The 25,820-nt window shown below is 40.6% G+C and overlaps 1 protein-coding gene across 1 annotated transcript in view; it reads right to left on the reverse strand.

The window, feature by feature from the left end:
• mkrn1 (makorin, ring finger protein, 1) overlaps positions 1-25,820 on the reverse strand; it is a 77,723-nt gene that overhangs the window by 6,912 nt on the left and 44,991 nt on the right. The window contains exons 4-5 of the mRNA XM_080190927.1: positions 21,800-22,026; positions 19,405-19,619 (exon numbers count right to left, since the gene is read on the reverse strand). Coding sequence (XP_080047053.1) covers positions 19,405-19,619; positions 21,800-22,026 — 442 coding nt within the window. The remainder of the gene's footprint in view (positions 1-19,404; positions 19,620-21,799; positions 22,027-25,820) is intronic.

Here is a 25,820-nt window from a genome sequence, read left to right on the forward strand (position 1 = left end):
CACTTCAACGGGCAGAGAATTCCAGAGATTCACCACCCTCATGCACAAGGACCCCGAGGTCCCTCTGCACCGTCGCCTGCTGCAGTTTTTCGCCACGTAAGTAATAGTCCTTCCTACCATTCTTCCTACCAAAGTGGACCACCTCACACTTGCCAACATTAAATTCCATTTGCCATTTCCTGGCCCATTCGCCCAGCCTATCTAGATCCTTCTGCAGACTCTCCACACCCTCCGCACAATTTGCCTTTCCTCCAGTCTTGGTGTCATCAGCAAATTTCGACACCCTACACTCGGTTCCCTCCTCCAGATCATCTATATAAATGGTAAATAGCTGAGGCCCCAGCACCGACCCCTGGGGCACCCCACTAGTCACCAACCGCCAATCCGAATAGCACCCATTGACCCCCACTCTCTGTCTCCTATTTGACAACCAATCCTCTATCCACGCTAACACCCTACCCCCAACTCCATGTCCCCTGACCTTCTGCAATAACCTCTTGTGAGGTACCTTGTCAAACGCCTTCTGAAAATCCAGAAAGACCACATCCACCATGTGCGTGGAACTTGGTTATCAGTCTCTGCTCAGCGACTCTGGCATCTGATCTTTAGGTAAGAGTTCTCCAAGAAGGTTGCTTTGGAGAATGCTTACCCAATGATCAGAGGCCGAATGCCCGTCGCCACTGAAGTATTCCCCAACAGGAAGAGAACACTTTTGCCTGGTATCTGTCGAGCGGTATTCATTCATCCGTTGTCGTAGTGTCTGCGTGATCTCCCGAATGTACCATGCCTCATGATATCCTTTTCTGCACCATATCAGGCAAGCAATGTTGGCTGAGTTGCAAGAGTAGGTTCTCCCTGGAGCGGAGAAGATACGACATCTTCTCTGGAGCCTCCGACATGTCATTGATGAAGACGAACATCTTGCCAAGGCCATCACCACACCCTCACTTCTTGCCTTCAAACAACTGCACATCCTTAAAACAGACCATTGTCCACAGCAAACTACCCAGCCTTTAGGAGGCCAGTGACCACGACAACACACAACACTACCACAGCAATCTCTGCAAGACATGCTGGATCATCAACACGGATACCACCATCTCATGCGAGAACACCATCCACCAGGTACATGGCACATACTCTTGCGACTCGGCCAACGTTGTCCACCTGAAACATTGCAGGAAAGGATGCCCCGAGGCATGGCACATCTGGGAGACCACGCAGACGCCACACCAACGGACGACTGAACACCGCTCGACAATCATCATGCAGAAGTGCTCTCCCCCTGCCGGGGAACACCCCAGCAGCGACAGGCACCCGGCCTCCGATCCCCGGGCAAGTGTTCTCCAATGCGGCCCCCACAACACAGGACAGCGCAGAGTCGCTGAGCGGAGACTGACAGCCAAGTTCTGCACACGAGGATGGCCCCAACCAGGATCCCGGGCCCACATCACACCATCTGCAATTCCGACCCACCAACTTCCTGGAGTTTTTGAAGAGGCAACAGGGAAGCTTGATGAGGGCAATACAGTTGATATGACATGCATTGATTTTCAAAAGGGTTGGATACAGTGCCACATAACAGACTTGTAAACAAAGTTATAGCTCAAAGAACGAAAGGGATAGTAGCAACACAGATGCAGAATTGACTGACTTACAGTAAACAGAGTAAAGTGATTGATGAATGTTTTTGGGCTAGAGCAAGAATTTTAGTGGAGTTCCCAAGTTTCAGTCCTTGCTTCTTTTTCTGATATATATGTTAGTAACCTAGACCTTGGTGTACTGGGCACAATTTCAAAGTTGGGGATGTTAGGAAACTTGGGAGCATTGTGAACTGTGAGGAGGACAGCGTAGAACTTCAAAAGGACGTGGACAAGTTGGTGGAATGGGCAGGCAAATGGCAGATAAAGTTCAATGTGGAGAAATATGAAGGCATTCATTTTAGTAGGAAGAACATGGAGAGACGATATAAAATAAAGGGTACAAATCTAAAAGGAGTGCAGGAGCAAAAGGACATGGGTGCACACATGCATGAGTCATTGAAGGTGACAGGACAGGTTGAGAGCACGGTTAATTAAGCATACAGTATCTTAAGCTTTATTAATAGGATTATAGAGAACAAGAGTAAGGCAGTTTTGTTGAAGTTGCAGAAAATATTAGTTATTCCTCAGTTGGGAATATTGTATGTACGTAGTTCTGGGTCCCACACGTTATGAAAGTGGAGTAGATTCAATTGAAACATTCAAAAAGAAATTTTGAAAGTAATATCTGAAGAGGAATAATGTGCAGGGTTACAGAGTGGGAAGGCAACATTAAGTGAACTGTTCAATCTGAGCAGTGCAAACATGATGGATTGAATGGCCTTCTTTTCTGCACTGTAACAATTCTGTGATATTGATTCAATGATACTGTTTAAAATCATGTGAAATACAACCTAATTACAATGACCAATTTCACATAATTACTTTTCTATATATAATACAAATTAGCCTCAATATTACATTTTGATTTATATAGGTCATCCTACGATATCTCAAGTTTCACCAATCGAAACTTAAGTACCCCCTGTATATTAAAAGAGAAAGCTGCAATTTTACAAAAAGGTAAAAAAGATATACTTGGATGTAACTTTTGGTTAGCCAAGAGTCTCAAGATGCATAAAAATCACTGTCTTGCTTAACGGTGTCCAAGGCAAACGACTAGAATTTCTGCTTGCCTAATAAGGAGGGCATAGTTTCTCACCCACAGGGATACACTCCATTCACATATACCTACAGAACACAGCTGACAAGAGTAAAGGCTTAAAGACCTCCACTATGCACAGTTAGTGATAGATTTAACTAATTAAAATTGAACAGCTCACCAGCAACGGCTTTCGAGGTTAACAGGCTGAATGGAAAGATTCCAAGTCCTTTAAAAAGACTACTTCTGAGCCAGATTACAAACCTATTGGTTCAGATATTATCTTACCGCATCTGCCACAAAGGATCAACTTGGTTTGTCTGTCATTGTCAGACGTATTGACCTGAAGTCATGTCCTCTCCAAGCTCTTCTTGTCTATGAGACTGATCTCCTGTCTCCCTCAATCCTATTCCCAGGAAATTGCTGACCACCCAACAATTTCTCCTGGTCCCCATGTTAGTTGATATTGTATATATATTTTCTCTTTCGGGTGTTGTCCCTTTCTCCTTTAACAAAGAACAAAAACAGTACAGCACAGAAACAAGCCTTTCTACCCACCAAGCCTATGCCAACAAATGACGCCTTCCTAAAGATCTTTTTGCCTCTCTGCAGTCTGTATCCCTCTACTCCCTGCCTACTCATGTATCTGTCAAGATGCCTCTTAAACGTTGCTATTGTATCTGCTTCTAACACATCCTCTGACAGTGCATTCCAGGCACTTACCACCCTCTGTGTAAATAAAACTTGCCTTTCAAATCTCCGGTAAATGAATCCCCTTTTACCTTGAACGTAAGTTGCCAAGTATTTGACATTTCTACTTCGGGAAAAAGGCTCCAATTATCCATTCTATCCATCCTCTCATAATTTTGTAAACTTTTACGGCAGTCTCTCATCCTCCGACATTCAAGGGAAAACAAACGAAGTTTGTTCAATCTCTCCTCACAGATAATACCCTCCAGACCAGGCAACATCCTGGTAAACCTTTTCTGTACCTTCCCAAAGCCGCCACATCCTTCTGGTACTGTGGCAACCAGAACTGTACACAACATTCCAAATGTGGCCTAATCAAAATTCTATACACAACTAAAATTCACAAACTAACTAATGAGACTACATATATTCTCCTCCAAATCGCCTACATATATTCCAAACAAGAGGGGATCCAGTACTGGTCATAGATCTCCAATCAGAAAAACACCCTTTCACCGCTACTCTCTGTCTTCTATGACCAAGCCAGTTCTGTATCCACCGTACGAGCTCACCAGGGATCCCATGTGACTTCACCTTCTGTATCAGCCTGTCACGACAGGCCTTGTCAAAGACAGTGCTGAAGTCCATGTAGCAACATCCACTGCCTTGCCTTCAACCAGCTTTGTTACTTATGCAAAAAACTCAATCAATTAAATCTGATGACATGACATCTCTTCTCAAAGGAACCAATTCATAATTCCAATATCCTTGCAAACTACTATGCCATCTCCAATCTCCCTTTCCTCTCCTAAATCCTTGAACTTGTCGTCACTTCCCAAATCCATTCCCATGGACAAAGGTAAAATTTCCCTCCTCTTCCTTTTCAACATGGTTGACCACACACACCATCCTCCAACATCCCTCAACTGTTGTCCAGCTGGGTTGGAGTGTCCTCACATAGTTCTATTCCTATCCATCTAATCAAAGCCAGAGAATCACTTTCAATAGCTTCTCTCCTGCTTTTGCATCATTGCCTGTGATGTTTTCAAGGTTCTATCATTGGTTTCTCCTATTATTCATCTACATGCTGCCTCTCAATAACATCTGAAAGCAGAGCATTAGTTTTAACTCTACACTGACAACTCCCAGTTCTAAGTCAGTATTACAACTACCAGTAAAACACAGTGTGACTCTGAGGAATTAATAATGGAAAATCAAATAACTACGGAGAGCTACTAGTGTACTCTTGATCATCAGTAAAATGATGGAAGGGGTCATCAAAGTGCTATCAAGCAGCACCTGCTCAGCAATAACCTACTCAGTGATGCCAGGTTGGGTTTTGCCAGGGTCACTCAGCTCCTGACCTCATTACAGCGTTGGTTCAAACATGGACAAAACAGCTGAATTCCAGAGGCGAGGTGGGAGTGACAGCCCTTGATATCAAGCCCGCATTTAACCAGGTGTGGCATCAAGGAGTTCTAGCGAAACTGGAATCAATGGGTATCGGGGCAAACTCTCCGCTGGTTGGAGTCATCCTGGTACATAGGAAGATGGCCGTGTTGTGGAGGGTCAGTCATCTCAGCTCCAGAACATCTCAGGAGGAGTCCCACAGGGTAGTGTCCTCAGCCCAACAATCTTTAGCTGCTTCATCAATCACCTTCCCTCCATCAAAAGGTCAGAAGTGGGCATGTTCTCTGACGAGTGCACAATGTTCAGCACCATTCGTGACTCCTCAGATACTGAGGAGTCCATGTTCAAACGCAACAACATCTGGACAATATCCAGGCTTGGACTGACAAGCGGCAAGTAACAGTGGTGCCACACAAATGCTAGGCAATGACCATCACCAATAAGAGACACTCTAACCACCGCCCCTTGACATTCAATGGTGTTACCATGACTGAATCCTTTACTGTCAACATCCTTGGGGTTACCATTGACCAGAAACTTAACTGGATTAACCACATAAACACAGTGGCTACAAGAGCAGGTGAGAGGCTAGGAATACTGGGCAAGTAACTCATCTCCTGATTCCCCAAAGCCTATCCACCATCTACAAGGCAGAAGTCAGGAATGTGATGGAATGCTCCTCACTTGACTGGATGGGGACAGCTCCAACAACACTCAAGAAGCTTGACACCATCCAGGAGAAAGCAGCCCACTTGATTGGCAGCACATCCACAAACATTTAATTCCTTCACCACCAACACTCAGTATCAGCGTGTACTATCTACAAGATGCACTGCAGCAATTCACCAAAGATCCTTAGACAGCACCTTCCAAACTCATAACCACTTCCATCCAGGAGGACAAGGACTTCACCACCTGCAAGTTCCCCTCCAAGCCATTCACCATCCTGGAATTCTCTCCCGAATGGCATTGTGGGTCAACTCACAGAACATGGACTGCAACGATTCAAGAAGGCAGCTCACCAGCCCCTTCTCAAGGGCAACTAGGGATGGGCAATAAATGCTGGCCAGCCAGCAATGCCCATGTCCCACAAATGAATAAAAAAAAGCTGAACAGGTATTTTGCATCTGTCTTCAGTGTACAGGATACAAATAACATCCTTGAAATTAATGTGCATCAGGAGGTGAAAGGAAGGAATTGAAACAATTATAATCGCCAGGGAACAAGTACTGAGAAAATTATTAGAGCTAAAAGCTGACAAGTCCGCAGGTCCTGATGGACCTCACCCTACAGTCTTAAAAGGATGTAGCTGCTAAGATTGTAAATGCATTGATTTTAATTTTTCAAACTCCTCTAGAGTTTGGAAAGGTCCCAGAATAGAACTCTTCCATTCAAGATAAGGGGGGAAACAAAGCGGGAAACTACAGGCCAATTAGTTTTAAATCTGCCGAAGGGAAAATGCTAAAATCTATGATGGAAGTTTTAGCAAGTTTCTTAAGAAATCTCAATGCAATCAGGCAAAGTTGACATGGTTTTACAGAAGGAAAATTTATTCGAGTTCTTTGAGAAATTGACAATGTAGATAAACTGCAGATGTGGTGCACTTAAATTTCCACAAGGCATTTGACAAGATGTAACAATAAAAGCAGTTACACATAGTAGGAGTTCATGGTACAGGAGATAATATATTAACATGGACAGAGATTGGTTAGCTAACAGGAAACAGACTGTGGGCATAAATGGGTCATTTTCGGGTTGGCAAGATGTAATGAGCAGCATCCTACAGGGATCAGTGCCTGAACTATTTACAACCTATTTAAATTATTTGGATGACGGGACTGAATGTCTTGTTATGGACAGAAGGGGATTTAAATAGTCCTGATTTCTCCTCTCACTACCCATCTATAAACAGGAAGGTGTTTAATTTTGATTTCCCCCCTTATAGGCAGTGATGCATTCCCCAACCCCTCAGTTTTGGTGTGACACACTTCTCTATTAATAACCGTGCATCAAACTTGATGTAGGATGACCAAAAAGGATTAGTTTATTTGCACATACTCAAATGTGAGAGAAGTGTAGCAACATGACCACCTTTTCATTCATACAATAAAGGTAGGATAGAGAAAGAGTTTAAAGGAAAAAGACCACAGAGAAAGGAATTATTATCTCACGCAAGTCCAGAATCAAAGTTGAACAATGTATTCTTCCAGAGGTTGGCAAGCTGAAGACTGATGGTGGATAACTCACTCTTCCAGTAGAACATAACATAAGAACATTAGAAATAGGAGCAGGAGCCAGCCCCGCCATTCAACAAGATCATGGCTGATCTGAAGTGGATCAGTTCCACTTTCTCGCTTTCTCCCCATAACCCTTAATTCCCCTGCCTATCAGAAACCTATCTACCCGTGACTTAAATATATTCAGCGAAGTAGCCTCCACCACTTCAATGGGCAGAGAATTCCAGAGATTCACCACCCTTTGTGTGAAGAAGCTCCTCCTCAACTCTGATCTGAACTGCCCCCATTGTGAAAGATGACTTTCACAATGGAATAGGCATGTAGAAATGTATTAGTCTTATAGCTGCGGGTACAGAAGTTCCAGCAGAAACAGTGTAGATGGAATCCAGGCATTCACCTGGATTGAGCCCTTGAGCTGTTGCTTGCTAAATGGAAATCAGCTGATTGCTTGGCAGTTCTACAGGTTCCTCCGGCCGGGGGGGGGGGGATGGTGGGGGTGGTGGGAGGTGGTGGTGGTGGTTTGGATTGTTGGATTTGTTAATGTTTCAACTATTACAAATTTTAAAAGGGATTTTAGTTTGCAGAGTCCTTTATCCTATTATTCTCTGTTGGTCAGTTCTGGCTTAGGAAATATAATTGGTTTCTGCAGTACACACAGGGCCATTAATGTATCTTCAGAGATTTGATTTAATTTAATTTATTATTATCACATATAATAAAAGTATTGTTTCTTGCACGCTGTACAGAGAAAACATACCATTCATAGAGAAGGAAACGAGAGTGTATACAATTTAGTGTTACAGTCATAGCTAGGGTGTACAGAAAGATCAACTTAATGCATGATAAGTTCATTCAAAAAGTGGTAGACAGAGGGGAACTGGTGGATGTGGTGTTTTTAGATTTCCAGAAGGCGGTTGATAAGGTGCCTCACAAAAGATTGCTGCAAAAGGTTAGGGTGCACGGAGTTGGGGGTAAGGTGCTAGCGTGGATAGAGGATTAGTTGTCTAATAGGAAGCAGAGAGTTGGAATCAACGGGTGCTATTCTGGTTGGCAGTTGGTGACTAGTGGAGTGCCGCAGGGATCGGTGCTGGGGCCTCAACTGTTTACCATTTACATAGACGATCTGGAGGAGGGGGCTGAGTGTAGGGTAATGAAATTTGCTGATGACACGAAGATGAATGGAAAAGCAAATTGCGTGGAAGGTGCGGAAAGTCTGCAGAGAGATTTTGATAGGCTGAATGAGTGGGCGAGGACCTGGCAGATGGAGTATAATGTTATCAAATGTGAGGTTATCCACTTTGGTAGAAATAATAGTAGGGGGGATTATTATTTAAAGGGCGAAAAGCTGCAGCATGCTACAGTGCAGAGGGACCTGGGGGTCCTTGTGCACGAATCACAAAAACCTAGACTGCGAGTGCAGCAGGTGATCAAGAAGACGAATGGAATGTTGGCCTTTATAGCGAGGGGGATAGAATATAAAAGCAAGGGGGTCTTGCTGCAACTGTACAGGGACAGATGAGGCCGCAACTGGAGTACTGTGTGCAGTTTTGGTCGCCGCATTTGCGAAAGAATATATTGGCCTTGGAGGGAGTGCAGAGAAGGTTCACTAGGCTGATAGCGAAGATGAGGGGGCTAGCCTATGAGGAGAGATTGAATAGACTGGGTCTGTACTCATTGGAGTTTAGAAGGCTGAGGGGTGATCTTATAGAGACATACAAGATAATGAAGGGGCGAGATAGGGTAGAGGTAGAGAGATTCTTCCCGCTTAGGAAGGATAGCAGAACTAGGGGGCACAGCCTCAAAATAAGGGAGGGCAGTTTTGATCGGAGTTGAGGAGGAACTTCTTCACTCAAAGGGTGGTGAGTCTCTGGAATTCTCTGCCCATTGAAATGGTGGAGGCTACCTCACTGAATATATTTAAATCACAGGTAGGTAGGTTTCTGATAGACAAGGGAATTAAGGGTTATGGGGAGAAAGCGGGAAAGTGGAACTGATCCACTTCAGATCAGCCATGATCTTGTTGAATGGCGGGGCAGGCTCGAAGGGTAAATGGCCTACTCCTGCTCCTATTTCTTATGTTCTGACAGCAGCAAGGAAGAAGCTGTTCTTGAGTCGGATGGTACGTGATCTCAGACTTTTGTATCTTTTTCCCGAAGAAAGGTGGAAGAGAGAATGTCCGGGTTGTGTGGCGTACTTATTATGATGGCTGCTTTGCTGAAGTGTAGACAGAGTCAATGGATGGGAGGCTAGTTTGCGTGATGGATTGGGCTACATTTACAATCTTCTGTAGTTCCTTGCAGTCTTGGGCAGAGCAGGAATCATACCAAGCTACGATACAACCAAAAAAAATGCTTTCTATGGTGCTTCTGTAAAAGTTGGTGACAGTCACAGCTGACATGCCAAATTTCCTTAGTCTTCTGAGAAAGTAGAGGCATTGGTGGGCTTTCTTAACTATAGTGTTGGTATGGGGGAACCAGAACAGGTTGTTGGTGATCTGGACACCTAAAAACTTGAAGTTCTCAACCTTTTTCTACTTCATCCCCATTGCTGTAGACAGGGGCATGTTCTCCTTCACACTTCCTGAAGTTGATGACAATCTCCTTTGTTTTGTTGACATTGAGGGAGAGATTATTGTTGCTGCACCAGTTCACCAGATTCTCTATCTCATTTCTTCACTCTGTCTCATCATTGTTTGAAATCAAACCCACTTTACAACAGTGACTGCACTTCAAAAATACGTAATTGGCTGTAAAATGCTTTGGGCATAACATCGCCTAACTTCACCTCTGTTATTGAGTTATTTGTTTTCTTCACATAAACTCTCCAATCACACACGCACAGATTGGTCAACTATAAATAGATTATTTTAAAGACTACAACTAATATATAAAATCTACAGGTGTAACCAGTAGATTTAACAGACAGACACAACACCACCTTGCCAGTCACATGCTGATTTAACATCCTGGTTTCTCGAAGGCACTTGTACTCTATTTGTATATTCTCAAAGTGATATCGCAATAGCAGTCTCAGCTCATCTGCTGCTGAACCCCTCATTCATTCCTTCCTCACCTTTAGATTTGACTATTCCAACACACTCCTGGTGATCTTCCATATTCTAACACTCAAAGTTGAGGCCTTCCAAAACTCTGCTGCTATCGTAACTCGCATCAAAGTTCCATTACCCTATCACCCCTGTGCTCACTGACCTATATTGGCTCCTGCTCAAGTAATATCTTGATTTTAAAATTCTCATCCTTGATTTCAAATGCCTCCATGGCTTTGCTGTGTTAATTCTGGCCTCTACCTTAATTGCTCTGGGACTTTCAGTTGCTTAGGCCCCAAGATTGGAAATTCTCTCTACTTTTTTTCTCTTTGAAAACACTTATGAAAAGCTAACTTTTTGAACAACTTTTGGTCATTTGCCTAATAACTCCTCATGTGGCTGGCTGTCATGTTTTGTTCACCATGCCCCAGTGGACCGTGCCTCTAAGAACTGACTGTTTGGAAGGACATTGGAAGAGGCAAGCAAACTGGAAACTTTAGCTGACCAGAGGGCCCAGAGAAAGCAGAGGCCAGAGAATTATGCACTTTCTCAGCCCATTGTCTTCCTGTACAACAAATGCAGCAGAGACTGCCATGCCAGAGTAAGGCTCCTGGGTCACATCAGTTGATTGTTAACAGAGTTGACCACAGTGGCACAAACTGTCTTACAAGATAGAAGGTTACTCATTCTCATGAAACAGCTTGGAACATTTCATTATATTTATGCAGTATGTTTCATCTAAAGTGTTGCTATTGTCTCCAACTCTAAAAATAAATCCCACTTGTTTCCCTTCAATCGAGAAGCCGAATCACTGATTAGTCAGACAATCAACAAACATGGATTTAAACTTCACTCACCACAAAAGATACCAGGCAATCCTCCCTAGCAACATAGTAATTTGTACAATTGATCACAAATCTTGAGTGCATTACCACCAGCCTCCTGCAGAAGGATCTAGATAGGCTGGGCGAATGGGCCAGGAAATGGCAAATGGAATTTAATGTTGGCAAGTGTGAGGTGGTCCACTTTGGTAGGAAGAATGGTAGGAAGGACTATTACTTACGTGGCGAAAAACTGCAGCAGGCGACGGTGCAGAGGGACCTCGGGGTCCTTGTGCATGAGTCGCAAAAACCCAGCTTGCAGGTGCAGCAGGTGGTCAGGAAGGCGAATGGGATGCTGGCCTTCATAGCGAGGGGGATTGAATATAAAAGTAGGGAGGTCTTGCTGCAGCTGTATAGGGCATTGGTGAGGCCGCAGCTGGAGTACTGTGTGCAGTTTTGGGCGCCGCACCTGCGCAAGGATATTTTGGCCCTGGAGGGAGTGCAGAGGAGGTTTACTAGGCTGATACCGGAGTTGAGGGGATTGAGCTATGAGGAGAGGCTGAATAAACTAGGCTTGTACTCGTTAGAGTTTAGAAGAATGAGGGGAGATCTCATTGAGACGTATAAGATGATGAATGGGATGGATAGGATAGAGGTGGAGAGACTCTTCCCGCTCAAAAAAGACAGTAGGACTAGGGGGCACAGCCTCAAGATAAAGGGGAGGCGGTTTAGAACGGAGTTGAGGAGGAACTTCTTCACTCAAAGGGTGGTGAATCTCTGGAATTCTCTGCCCGTTGAAGTGGTGGAGGCTGCCTCGCTAAATATTTTTAAGAAGCGGGTTGATGGGTTCTTGATAAGAGAGGGGATTAAGGGTTATGGGGAGAGGGCGGGAAAGTGGAACTGAGCCACAACAGATCAGCCATGATCTTATTGAATGGCGGGGCAGGCTTGAAGGGCTAGATGGCCTACTCCTGCTCCTATTTCTTATGTTCTTATGTTCTCATCATAAATCACACCTCATTAACAGTTTCACCAGAGAGGCAGAATTTCAGTAACAATGCCATGCTGCAATCTTATCAAGGTTCATCTCCAGTCATGAAGTTCCCTCATCAGTGATGTGACAATATGTTGAATGGGACAACTTTCAACACGGTATCATATTAATGTTCGTGATTCTGTAAGCTGACACTAAGGGATTAATCTGTTTGCAGGGTTCACTTAGTTTAATATTGTAATTACAACCATACCAACTAATCCAAATAGTCTTGATTTATGAGCTGGGTCTCAAGCAAAGTCAAGTATGAGTCTCAAGCTTTGAGACTCATAACTATTTTGAGAGTTATGCAGGGGCCGATTTACAATAAAACACACTGTGCCTAGGAGGGTCCCCAGCACTGGCTGCCGTGTTCTACTGCCGGATCCGGTACTGGAAGACTCAGAGTTAGCTCAACTGGAGTGCACATCACATCAACATGGTTAGACAGTTAGTAGGACATCCAATCAATTAATTCCTGTAATTTAGTAAACCTATCAGCAGCAAATGCAGAGCAAAATCAGACTCGGATTGGAAAAGAACCAAAGAGCGGGCACGAGATCATGAAGTGAGGGAGAAGCGCAGCAGTCGGCCATGAGGAGGACACTGTGACATGGAAAAGCCGAGGATAGCGGGAAAAACATGGTATCGATGGTTCGAATGGGTGGTAAGGGGGGGCAGAAATGAAGGTTAGCATGGGGTCCCACACTGTAAATCCACTTCTGAAATTATGCAATAAAAAAGAAACTGCCATTAAAACATCTTAGTTTGTAGAACAGTTTACCTGTAGAGATGTTGGGAAAGAAATTGTTGATATAGCACTGCTCCAAGCTATTCTACACAAACTTCCAGTGAATCCCCTGGGTCAAACAGCAATGTTCTTCATTGCTATAATTGAAGATATCTATGCAGACCACACAGCTAACATCCTGCCGTGTTGTCTACCTTTGGGGAATTGACATAGTCTATACAGCGAGGAGCACTGCTGTGTGAGAAAGCTTCTTCCCTTTGTATTTTCTGCTGGAAGATTTTACACCCTCATCTAACTTTGTTTGATTTTTCTCTCATCTACTGCTGAACATATTAAATAATGCTAAATATAGTGGAGAATTTGACCTAGAAACATACAGAAAGAAATTTCAATTTTTTCTTAAAAAGCTCAGTAGATCCGTAATTGTTTTTAAGAGTGCTTCAAAAAGACTTTTAGTTTACATCAATTTACGGGATGGGGACGTCACTAGCTACGAGCATTTATTGCTTATCTCCAATTGCCCTTGAGAAGGTGATGCTGAGCTGCCTTCTCGAATTGCTGCAATCCATGTGGTGTAGATACACCCACAGTGCTGTTAGGAAGGAGCTCCAGTATTTTGATCCAATGACAGTGAAGGAACAGCAATATATTTCCAAGTCAGGGTGGCAAGTGGCTTGGATGGGAACTTCTAAGTGGTGATGTTTCCAAGTGTCTGTAGCCCTTGTGCTGTAAGAAGATCAACTTTAATTTTCTTGGATAATGAAAAATACTGGTCCATTTGATCTGGTGACCCTTGACTCGGAAACAGTGTCAACAAGAAATAAGCTAAGGAAGAAGCTGTGTAGCAGGCATACTAAAAGGAGAACTAAATACTAAAAGCAGAGGAGCTGGAGGGTGAAGGTATTCAATACACAGGAGGCAGACGCAAAAAATACCAGCCAGAAACAGAAACAGGAACACAGAATTATTGTAAGGAGGAAAAGCAAATCAGTCAGGGGGCTTTTTTCTGTTTAGCAGAAAGGGAGACTGGGGCTCTTGGGAGTACTGTCCAAGCTTTGCTAAAAATCTGGAAATCTGTGAGAATAGCTTGGAGATGCTGAGAGCTGGGTGATTTCCCCAGCCGAGGCCAAACTATGGAGCAGGATGTTACGGGTTAGTCAGTGGGAAAGGAATTCAGGAAAGCTAATCTGATGGAGAATGGGTTTGTAGAAATGCGTCTTGCTGATGATAATCATACCTATAAAACTCGAAAGTGAAAGCAGTTAACAGATAAAGGACAACATATTATGGAACTGTGCAGCTATCTAGTACCACATTTGTGCAAGGAGTGATGTGAATGCCTGTGATTGTTAAGACATACCTTTGCTGTAAAGTGAAAATTACCATATTAATTTGCTTGTTCATTCATACGCAATTTGTGTTGGTCCCAATTTGTATTAATATAAAAACTACAAAAAGTAGAATCTTGCTGGTAATTTCTTAATTTGGAAGTCATTCAGTAAATTTGGTTTACAATTTCATCCCTGGGATTGTAATACTTTTAAATGATGCTTGGATATAGTTCTCAAGCAACTGCAGCTCCCTGTATCTCACCCACAAAAACAAAAATACATAGAACGTGCAACACAAACAAGCTATTCAGCCCGAACAGTCAATGCCAGCATTCACTGTCATTCATGTGAATACGCAGGCTTTATCACATTAATTGCCCCATTATCCATATCCAGGTATCCACCTACTCAATCTAATCTGGAACGTTGACACAGTTTTTTCATCAACCATTAACCCTGAAAGTAAATTCTAAGTTCAGAACTCTAGGTGAAGAAAACTCTTGTGCTACGTCCAAAACTGCTCGACAACTGGAAATGTTTTATTTTTATCCATGCTGTCCCATCCTTTACTAATTTTAAGCAACTCTTTTTTTTAAAATCAATTAATAAAATAAAACTCTTCTTTTTAAAAAGTTTTCCTCTATATTTGTTTTTCCTCATGCCAGATAGCATCCCAGTAAATCTGCATTGAACCCTGCCCAAAAACCTCAACATCTTTCCTGTAGTATGAAGCCAATAGCTGTTTTCTTGAAGTTTATTTATTAGTATCACAAGTAGGCTTACTGAAGCGAAGTTACTGTGAAAATCCCCTAATCGCCAGTCCAATGCCTGTGCGGGTACACTGAGGGAGAGAGAATTTAGCACTGCCCATGCACCTAATCAGAATATAGGTCACCCAATGGAATATAGGTCTTAAAGGTTTATATTGGCTTATTATTATCTCTTAACTTTTACATTCTATACCTCTGTAATAAAACCTAGAATTGCATTAGTTTTTCCCACCCAGAGCCTTATTTACCCAAGGTGCTACCTTTCAAGTCCTGTCCTTTACCCTCAAATCCCAATGCTCATAGAAAAACCAAAATATTTTACCTAGCGCTTATTGGTATTGAATTTATTTGTAAATGTTTAGCCCTCTGCAGTTTCTTGCTATTTTGATTTCATCTAAAAATCACAGCACCACTCTACCTGGGTGGGCTTTTATAAAAACCACTGATATCATCATGAGCAAAAGCTTCTCCAGGTGCTATGGAATGGCATTACCCACTTCTAAGCACTCTTATAAATTGCCCCTAATTCCTACTTTAGATTTTCACACTTCAAATCAAATTTAAAGTCTGTTATCCTCCCTCTTCTAATCCTATGTCACTTATTTATTTTTCCAAGTCACATGGTACTTTGTGAGCGTTTTCCCTCAAATTTAGGTGTTTCATATTGCCTCCATCTACTAAATCTGATATTTCCTCCAATGACCTCATGAGGTTTGACAAAGTGCAATTGCTTCTTTTAAAATCTGAACTGGCCACCAACTATTTTCTTTATTGAGATATCTGATCATTTCAACCTTAAAGACTGTAAAATTTCCCTAGCATAGATATTAAGATAAATAACTAGCCTATAATTCTTCAGATTGGTTGTGTTTCTCTTTTAAAAAAATGTATTATAATGGCCAGTCTTCTGGCATCCAAACTCAATAGCATCTGGAAATATAATTTCTAGCAGTTCAGCAATTCTCTTCCTCATCAACATTCCAGGACATACCTTAGCGGGATTTGGCACTTTTTTCTTTTAATCTAGCAAATTTTCCCAAGTTATCATTGTTAATCAATCATAATATTGTTCATCTGATTATCAATTACTTTAGAACTCATCTCTGTTTCCACCTCAGAGGGCTAAATGTGGGAGGAGTGTGTTAGATTTGTCAGATTTAGAGGGATGAGGGTTTCAGCACTGATGAACTGAGGCAGGGGCTGTGCCCGATGTTCCTGAGGTGGAAACAGGCGGTCTTAGCAAGGATGCAGATACATGGTCGAAAGCTTATCTCAGGGTCAAATATGAAAAAAGGTTGCAAACAGTCAAGGGCAATTAGGAATAGGCAGTAAGTGCTGGCCTAGCCAGTGACACCCACATCCCATGAATAAAAAGTCTGGTTAGGCAACAGTTGTAGGGAAAGAGAGTACAGTTTTTGGAAGGGACCTGAGACTGTGGCTTCAGTCTTCCCTGAATTTAGCTTAAGAAAATTTCTACGCATCTATTACTGGATGTCAGACAAGCAGTCTAATGATTTAGAGACAACGAAGGATTAGAGAAGAGGAGCTGAACTCTAACTGGATGCCACCATCATACTGACATTTTTGGATGATGTTGCCAAGAAGCAGCATGTAGATGAGAAATAGGAGAGGGTCAAGTCCAAAGATATGCAGGTCAGGTGGATTGGTCATGCTAATGGTTCACTTTAGTGACCAAAGATGTGTAGGTTAGGTAGTGCACAGGGATAGGATGGGGAATGGCTTGCAGCGTCAATGGGCCAATTAGCCTCCCTTTGCATTGTGTAAATAAATACTTTAAATTATGGTTCTATGGATAGGTCCTCGGCAGACAACAGAGATGTCTGCATGTGAATGACAAGAGAACCAACTGATTGCGATGCCACAATTAGACAAATGAATGAGGCTGGCAAATGCCGCGGTGAGCTGGAGGAGGATACTGTGACCAATTGTGCTAAAGATTTCAGGGAGATCGAGGAGGATGAGAAGGGGTAGTTTACGTTGGTCAGATACATAGGTAACCATTTGTGATTTTGAAAAGAGCTCTTTGATACTTGGCATGGACATAAACCTGATTGGAGGGATTTATAATGGAGTATCCAGAAAGATAGGCAGGAAGTATTATGATAATTTCTAGTCAGTTTTACATATAAGCTTTGACCTTTGAAATGTTACTTTTAAAAGTAATTTGCAGACAAGCTTATGTATTAGGGATAGCCATTATTTAATGCCAAAGGAAATGAGTAACATTGAAACATGGCAGGCTCGAAGGGCTAAATGGCCTACTCCTGCTCCTATTTCTTATGTTCTTTCCCCAAAACGTTGTTGCAACAAATTATTTCTCAATGTAAAACAATTCTCACCTCTATACAATGATCTATACCCTATCTAGCTGAAATAATTATTTTTACTGCAGCTTAATTTAATGCTGATATGAGAAGTCAGGATGAAACTGTGATTCTAGCTGCAAAAATGCAATCATCCGCCTACCAAAGGACTAACTGCATTATATTTTTCAGTAGATACCGGCAAACATGCAGTTAGCAATTTTGCTTGTTAGCAATGATTATGTGAATTAAAAAGACATTGTATGGTTATACGAGAAATCAGATTGTTCTCACAGAAGACGTAAATTTATGTCTTTTAAACCTGAAAATAAGGTCATAACACATATACTGTTATAAGGAAATACATTACAAGTTCTCCAGGCAAGGTCATATTCCTTTGATAGAGAGCTATAGCAAGACTGTGATAGGACAGGTAGATAAGGTAGTTAAGAAAACATATGGGATACTTGCTTTATTTGCAGAGGCATAGAATACAAGAACAGGGAGGTTACAGTGGAGCTGCATAAAATGCTCATTAAAAAGCCACAGCTAGAGTAGTGTGTGCAGTTCTGGTCACTGCATATAGGAAGGATGTGATTGCACTGAAAAGAATGTGTAAGGATGCACCAGGATGTTGCCAGGGCTGGAGTGTTTCAGCTATGAAGTGAGGCTGGTTAGGCTGGGGTTGTTTTCCTTAGAGCACAGAAAGCTGAAGAGGGATCTCATGGAAGTGTACAAAATGAGGAACATAGATAGGAAAAAACATTTTCCCTTAGAGGAGTCAATAACCAGGGGGTATGGCTTTAAAGTAAGGAGCAGGATTTGAGGAAAAATCTTTTTACCCAGCGGGTGAATCTGGAACCTGGTAGAGACAGAAACTCTCTCAACATTTAGATGAGCACTTGAAACACCATATCTTACAAGGCTACAAACCAAGTGTAGGAAAATGGGATTAGAATAGATTGGTGTTGGAAAACCGACACAGACAGGATGGGCCAGGGGGCCTCTTCCTGTGCTGTAAAACTCTATGGATTTTGAAGTTGAACACCAACCAAACGGAAGAGTCAAATTTGTGTCAGGTCACATATAAAAATCAAAGAGCAAAGTCTCTACACACATCAGGCATATAAATATGATCTTTGTTCATTCAGCATCCTAAAATAAATTATCATGTAAAAAGAGAGGGGAGAAAGAGATTCTGTTGTGACTTATTGTAGGAGTGAATTTAAAGCATAGAGCACAAAGGCATTGAGGGGCTACATTATCACTGACACATCTGCAATAGACCGGCAGATGTCCTCTGTCCTAACCACATAGCATTTAATGGCTGTAAGCAATAATTAAATAATTCTAACTTCTACGGGAACTGTTTGATGTTGAAGACAACTTCGGATCTAAATATTTTGTGCCAAAAGTCAACACAAAAGTTTTAGGAACAGATTTCATAGAATTATAGAATGCTACAACACAGAAGGCTGCCATTCAACCTGTCGATTTATAATTATCCCAACTGCACGTCAAAATAAAAAAGTTAAGGCGACCACCAAAGTATAGAGCTCTCTAACACCAGAAGAAAGAAAAAAGGAAAAACAATTTATTTCAAGACTGCAAAAAACTGTTGGACCTAATGCAACCCCATGTGAAACAAGATCCAAGTCCTCTGTGGGTGAAGATGTTGCTCTCAAAAGGTTGTCAGATGCCTTTCATGAATCTGGGCATCACTAGATATTCAGAAGCAATTTACCATCAACATCAGATTATGGATTCATAAACTCCCAAAACAAACTTTGCAACTGACCTCAATTCAGTAACATTATATTGGCACAGCTAAGAGTATTTATTATATTAATGAAGTAAAAAATGCAGTTATTGTTCTGGTATTGGGAGACAATTTATTTTCTTTCAGTATTAAGCTTTAGCAAAGGGATGTTATCCCAATTCCAAAATGAATGAAAAATGTTCTTAAATAGCACAACAATCTTCTAATAAATTTAACCCTAAAATAAAGGAACTAAAATGTATTTTATGGATTGTAAACAGCAAAACGAATACACATTTCTACAAACTAGGGTCAAAAGACATACTCCACAGAAATAAAACAAAGTGTTGGAAATCCTCAGCAGGTCTGGCAGCATCTGTAGAGAGATAGAGTTAATGTTTTGAGTCAAATAGGACACTTCTTCAGACCCAAAGAGATAGACGAGTAATAGAAGTCATATTCAACTCAAAACATCTCTCTCCACAGATGCTGCCAGACCTGTGGATTTTAAATTTCCAGCTTCCACAGCATTTTGGTTTTAATGACTTACTTTACAATCTTGTTTTCAAACTGCTTGGCACTCCTCCACTTTCGAATGCAATTGAGACAGTAGGTATGACTGCAATTGGACAGGATTCCAAAACGTCGCTCACTTGCATTCGTTTTCTCATATATTACTTCCATGCAGATGCCACATATGATATCCTTACTACGTTGAATGGCAAAAGATAGCTCCATGTCTTTTTCATGAGCCTCAATGCAAGCCTGTAATAAAGAACGCAGCAGAAAAATGTACTAATGTTGCAATTTAATTAGTTCAGTTGGATTTGCACTTCTCAAATTTGCCAAGTCAAATTAAAATATTGTAAATCACATTATTAGAACAGAAAACTTTCATTATTCAAATATTGTCAAATGACTCTCCCTATTAAAAGTATTAAAAACAATACAATGATTTCAAAAATTGAAAAGATTACGGTTGTAAGAGATGAAATAGCCAAAACCAGTAATAATCAAATTTGCTCAATTTTCCTTGTACGTCATTCATATCACTGACTCTTGGAAGGGAATCATAGCATGTGCTGTACCAAATGTATGGAACTTCAATTTATTCAACATATTTTAATCAAACTGTCTTCCTCAAGGCTTGCAAACAAGCTCCGTTGTATCTCTTATGTCGTGCAACAGCCATATTGAACTAAATATTTAACCGTGGTTGAACAAGACTAACTGTTCGGGACAAAGCACCAAACAGGTTGGTGAGACCAGGTCTCCAGTGGAATTTAGTATATTGGATCCGTGTACTCTGTATATGGCCCTAAATCTACAGGGATATATTCATTACCAATGTCAGATATAGTGATGAACGTTGTAATTTGAACTGCACATTTGAATATGAGAGAACACTCATACTGGGCACGCCAAATCAAAGTGGAAGCTTCCTTTATTCTTGGTATACAGGGCTAATATCAGACTACAAGTTATGATCTGTTAATACCCTCAGATTTCTGGTCGCTATCTTGTGAGGAATCTGTCCACTGGAAAGGCAGCAATTGAAAGATAAGAAATTTCAAAGAACCTCATGTTTAAGGTATCTTCTCTGAAGTTAACAAGAAAGGGGAGATATTCAGACACAGCTGGAACTTGCAGCATGGATTCCTGTTTTAACTCACACAGAGGAAAAGAGGGAAAGTTCTGATGATGACTAAAATCAGGATAACTTAACAGTTAGCAAGATGAAGTAGGACCACTGACAATAACTGAATGAATGGTTGGAGTGTGAAACTGGACAATTTCTTATTTTTGACTACAAAACCCAATGATTTTCTACAAAATGAAACAAATGACACCTGTGACGTGTGTATGCAAAATAATCTTCTGGAAAGATTTCTCAAGTCATTTTAAATCAAATGACTGAATATCTTAATTCTGTTAGAAACTCATCCAAGCAACTGGGATTTCACTGAATCCCTGGGAGATAAGGAGAGAAGCCTCCAGAAAATAAGACACAATGATAGCAAAATGAATGCCTGACACAACTGAAGCCCAGATGGAGGGGATGCTTTACTTTGACTACATGATTGTTCAAGAAATTTCATCAAAGACAAACTGCTCTCCGAGCTGAAAAACACAAAAAAAGCAAAAATCAAAAACAAATGCTATTTCACACGGGCTATGCTTGTCCCAGACAAGGACCACCACATCAACCCTTTGTGAAACATGAGAAAGGAATGTCTTAATACCCAAAGTACTCCTAAGGGGCTTTTGTTCATGGCTATTCCTGCTATTAGCTCATGTAATTTATGGAAAATAAAGATGAAGAATGGCATGTAATTCAAAACAATCCTCTTTCTCTAAATAAACCTACTTTCTTAAACATTCTTTAATATAATTAGAGACTACAGTATTGATATTTGATGATGTGTGGCACAAAGTTGCAGCAGCTCCCAAAAAGTAATGATTTAGAGTTATTACAGTCTGTGCATTACAGGTGTTTTTTTTTCACAAGTTACGGGCGGAGGCAGATGGTTGGCGTGTGGAGAGGAAACCTACAACTTGCGGAATGTCCGAGATAGTAAACTTAAACTCAAATACGGACTTTGGTAATTTATGATCATAATTACTATATATGGATATATTCCATAAAAACAAACCAACAACAAGTTTAAATACAGACTGAAATGGTTCATTTACTAATGCCATGAAGTATTAAGCATGAATAAGTAGTGGCAAAACAGCCACAAAATAAATTCACAAATCTGAAAGTTGATGTGCTGCATGGGAATCACTGTACCGAGCAACTACAGTTAAAAAAAATGTAACAGCTTAAGGCTGACATTGATAAAATACACTTCAAATCTCTCAATTCTGCAACACCACAAATTTCATCAATCCAAATATTTTAAGCTCAACGTAATAGCCTTCTTTTCAGTTCAGACACTTGCCTTTATGTGGTCTGATCTCTGAGAGGCATCAGTTGGATGAAGAACCTGTAAGCCACACATATCACACACATCTCCATGGAGGTACACACAGTTAACACCATATCGACATTCTCCTAAGGCAGCATATGGACACATCTGCTTCTTCACATCTTCACCAGTCCGTGGGGCCTCAAAGCTTTCTTCTATTATTAAATCTTCCATTCTTGTTTCATGACAAATTGGAACAGCTGTAACGAGAATTTTAAAATGGTCCGATAACTAATTACCACATTCTACATCTGTATGTCACAAATATAAACAGTTATAATTTTGATTGTTACCCAGGCTACATTATAAGATAGTCCAAAATAAAATATGGCAGAAATTGAAAGGGCAGTGATGTCCTTTAGATGAAGCTGGGGGGTTTTCATTCTGAAACTTTATCCCCAAATTCAATAAACGTTATTTACAGCTTCTCCTAATTGAAAGATTGAAAAAGTCTACACGAGACCTGTCATATCAGGTTACCTACTGGGAAAGAAAAAAAACACTCGCTCAGGTAAATTATGCTGTATCTGCACCATCAGGCAGCTCTCATAATTAAGGATTGGAATCCTACTCATTGCTGCATGTTAATTCACGCACACCAATACAATGAGAAAAATTTCAATCTAAACAAGATGGACCCATTGCAAAAGTTGCTTGAGCAAGTCTTCAAATTTTAAAAAAGCAAAAATATTTGTCCAATTACAAACTGTTGTATTCTTCCTCTAAAGAATGTGAACGTTTTATTAGTAGCGGCTACGGAATGGGTAAGAAGCACAGACAATTAATACTTTAGATTGTGGGTAGGCCCTTTCTCCAATAGTACTTGTATGCCACTGTCTTCTCTGTATAAATAAGAAAATAAGAACATAAGAAATAGGAGCAGGAGTAGGCCATCTAGCCCTTCGAGCCTGCTGATGGTCTAGCACAGTTGTTACAAACACTCTTTCACATTCCTCCATTTTAGACCACCATGGAAAGGAACTTTCTAGAGGGAGATAAGGAGGGCAGGTCACTTTACGCTACTCAAAATCTCCTGGACAGTTAATGAGCAACACTGAAGTAGGCAAATAAGAAATTTCTTAGCAGACTTACTTTCTGTGTGAGGGGAAAGTAGGAGCACAAGGAAAATAGGAGAAATTATGATACTGAATATCAAACCTTCTTACATAGAAGTAAGGAAATCAGTAAATCATTATTTGGATCGGTGTCAGAACTGTTTTAAGGTCGAATTTTAATAAGCCATAAACTGCAGATGAGTCCCATGTGTGCAATTGCACTGTATGAGCTTAACACTGTGCCAACCTAAATGGTCTGTAGTGCAAAAGCAATGAGATTTATCTATTTATAACCATTAATTCCCAAAGTACATGCAAATCAAGTATAGGCCAGGTAAAAAGGTAACAATTCACTCACATCTGGTTTTGTATGAGTCAGATAGGTTTCACTCTCAAATCCTCTATATAAGTACACAGCAGGCATAAAGGTGGGGATTCAATCAGGTCTGGTGTATATATTACTCCTTTCCACTTGTACCAGAGTTGGAAAATTTCATCACAACTAGCTGGAGGCGAGCCACTTGTTTTACAGCTCGAGAAAAACTGGCAGATACCTCACTAATCCCTCAGCTTGAGTCCTTTAACAATTTTTTGCTGGATCAGATCCTAAATAGCCTGTTGCAGTTCCTCTGCCACTCAGCTCCCATCTATAATAACACCGTGTAATATTTTCTGTGGGTTCATCTGCTCTGCTTGAAATTCAAGCAGAAATATTTGAATGAAATATTGTTTTAGGAGATTTAGAAAAAAAAAATTCTATATGATTAAGTGCAGAGTCAAACACTTATTCTAGGATAGATGAATGCTGCAAAGTAAGCTTGCTGTAAAGCCACCACACTCAAAACGCAAGTAACTCAGAGCAGAACAATCTGCACTGATGATGGAGGAGCTGATATTCAATTTATAAGGCATCACAAATGAAAACACAAGCTTTCCCAATGTTGCCTTTACAAAGTGTGCCATCAGATGGTTTTACCGTCCTTCATAGAATTTGTTTCACTCAGACAGCTCAGTAGTTCTCCAGATTGAAGATTTTGTAAGGAAAGGTTTCAAGGGATATGCCAAGTTTCCTGGGCCCTTCAAATTTTAATTGTACTTGGGAGTGCTTGAAATAATATCCATCCAAGCAGCATTGGTCATAGGATGTTGATTACATATTCTCATTTCCTTTATAAAAATCAACAATCTAATTGATTTTATTTCTAAAACCTTTTTAATTCAAAGAAATTGGCTGCATTAAGATGCTTTTAACATTTTTAGGAAGAATCCAAACTTCTGTACCATAATTTCAGGAACTAGTTTACAAACCAAGAGAAACAAAAACTTACCGTTTCATTGCTAAAAGTGAACTTCAATACCACTCGCAGTCACTCTGCCTCTACTGTGCGTTTATAACTAACACTTTGGCTCTACATAAAATATTATGTTTAGCTTTTAATACCTTTGTCTTAAAAAAACAACCAATTTACATAATCTAGATTGGTGAAAGTCTGAGGTAAGTGCAATCCAGTTGTTCATGAAAGTTTTCTACAGGTTTTTGGATATAAGGCAGACCAGATATTAAAATTCAGTTAAAATGGAATTATGAATTCCAAACTTGCACACCAACATTCATAATACAAATATAGTCACTACATTCAGAAAACCATCATTTCATACAACCTGAAGTTAATAGAATACATGGAACTCGAAAGGTTTGAACATTGACTATTGAATGTAATCAGTGTATCGCAAGTTAATATGTATATTTTATTTAATGATAGCTGACTTCTCAAAGAGTAATATTAAATCATGAAAGGTAAACCTTATTGTATAGTTGGATGTTAATTTCTTACCTCACATGGCCCATATGCAAGTTGCAAATACACCATTTACCTTTGAGGAATAATGAGCAGTTGAATGGTTCCTCCAAAGAGCATTGTCGTCTGCTCCTTGACATCAGGTTGGGGAATTCTTTGGGCAGTGAAAGGCACTAATCACTATGAAATCCTGTGCAGCTGTTTCACGGTTATTACATTCTTATTAAAACAGATATTTGCTGAGGTAGCTAACAGTGTGGCTAAAGCTACTCTCCAAGTCCGCCACAGTAACAGAACCATATGGAGATGCTTTGCAGGGGCTGGCAGCATCAGGAAAATCCTTTTTTAAAATATAGTAACATGCTGTGTATTTATTGGATGGTAATTATGATCAGAACAGATGTCCCTTGAAGTTGATTCTGATTAATATTCCTGTCTTTTTCTTCTGAAAAAACCAAGGTATCTCACACATTTTCACATCCTTACTTAAGAGTTAATCAATTCCAAGTTACCGTTGATCGCTAAAAGACACACATGCAGTATGTGAAAAAAACAGTGCCATGCCTGCCTAAACCTCCTTCAATTAAATCCTTTCTTGCACACATAATTCATTTTGATTGTTAAATCTGCATTAATAGATGAATCTATCCACCCAATTAATTCATTTGGATCGCCTTATGCTTGAAATTTAACTACCCTTTGGTCCAACTAATAAATTTCACTAAACATATGCATTTTTTTTTGTGTGAATCCCACATTCTGGGCAAGACTCCAGCAGAATTCTTCTCTTTTCTGTTAACAAGCTACTTTTAACTTCCAGTTATCATGTTGGCATTAAAGAAGCAACAGTTAAGATTGGATATTTGATTGCAGCCCATTCATAACCATCTACCACTAATAATGAGAACAAAAAGGAAAACCTACAGTAAGAAGTTATGACCATTTAATTGCTAAGAAGTTCCACTTATGTTATCTGTCTCACTGTAAAGCCTCTTAAAGGAGACTGTGGTTTCCTCCCTCTGGCCATGCTAAAATTGCCCCTTAGTGTCCTGAAATGCATTGGTTAGAGGGATTAGTGGGTAAATGTGTAGGGATGTGGTTGGTGCAGACTCCATGGGCCAGACAGCCTCTTTCTGAACT

This window comes from Carcharhinus amblyrhynchos, chromosome 6 (assembly GCF_965287045.1).
Source record: "Carcharhinus amblyrhynchos chromosome 6, sCarAmb.v2.hapA, whole genome shotgun sequence".
NCBI lineage: Eukaryota > Metazoa > Chordata > Chondrichthyes > Carcharhiniformes > Carcharhinidae > Carcharhinus > Carcharhinus amblyrhynchos.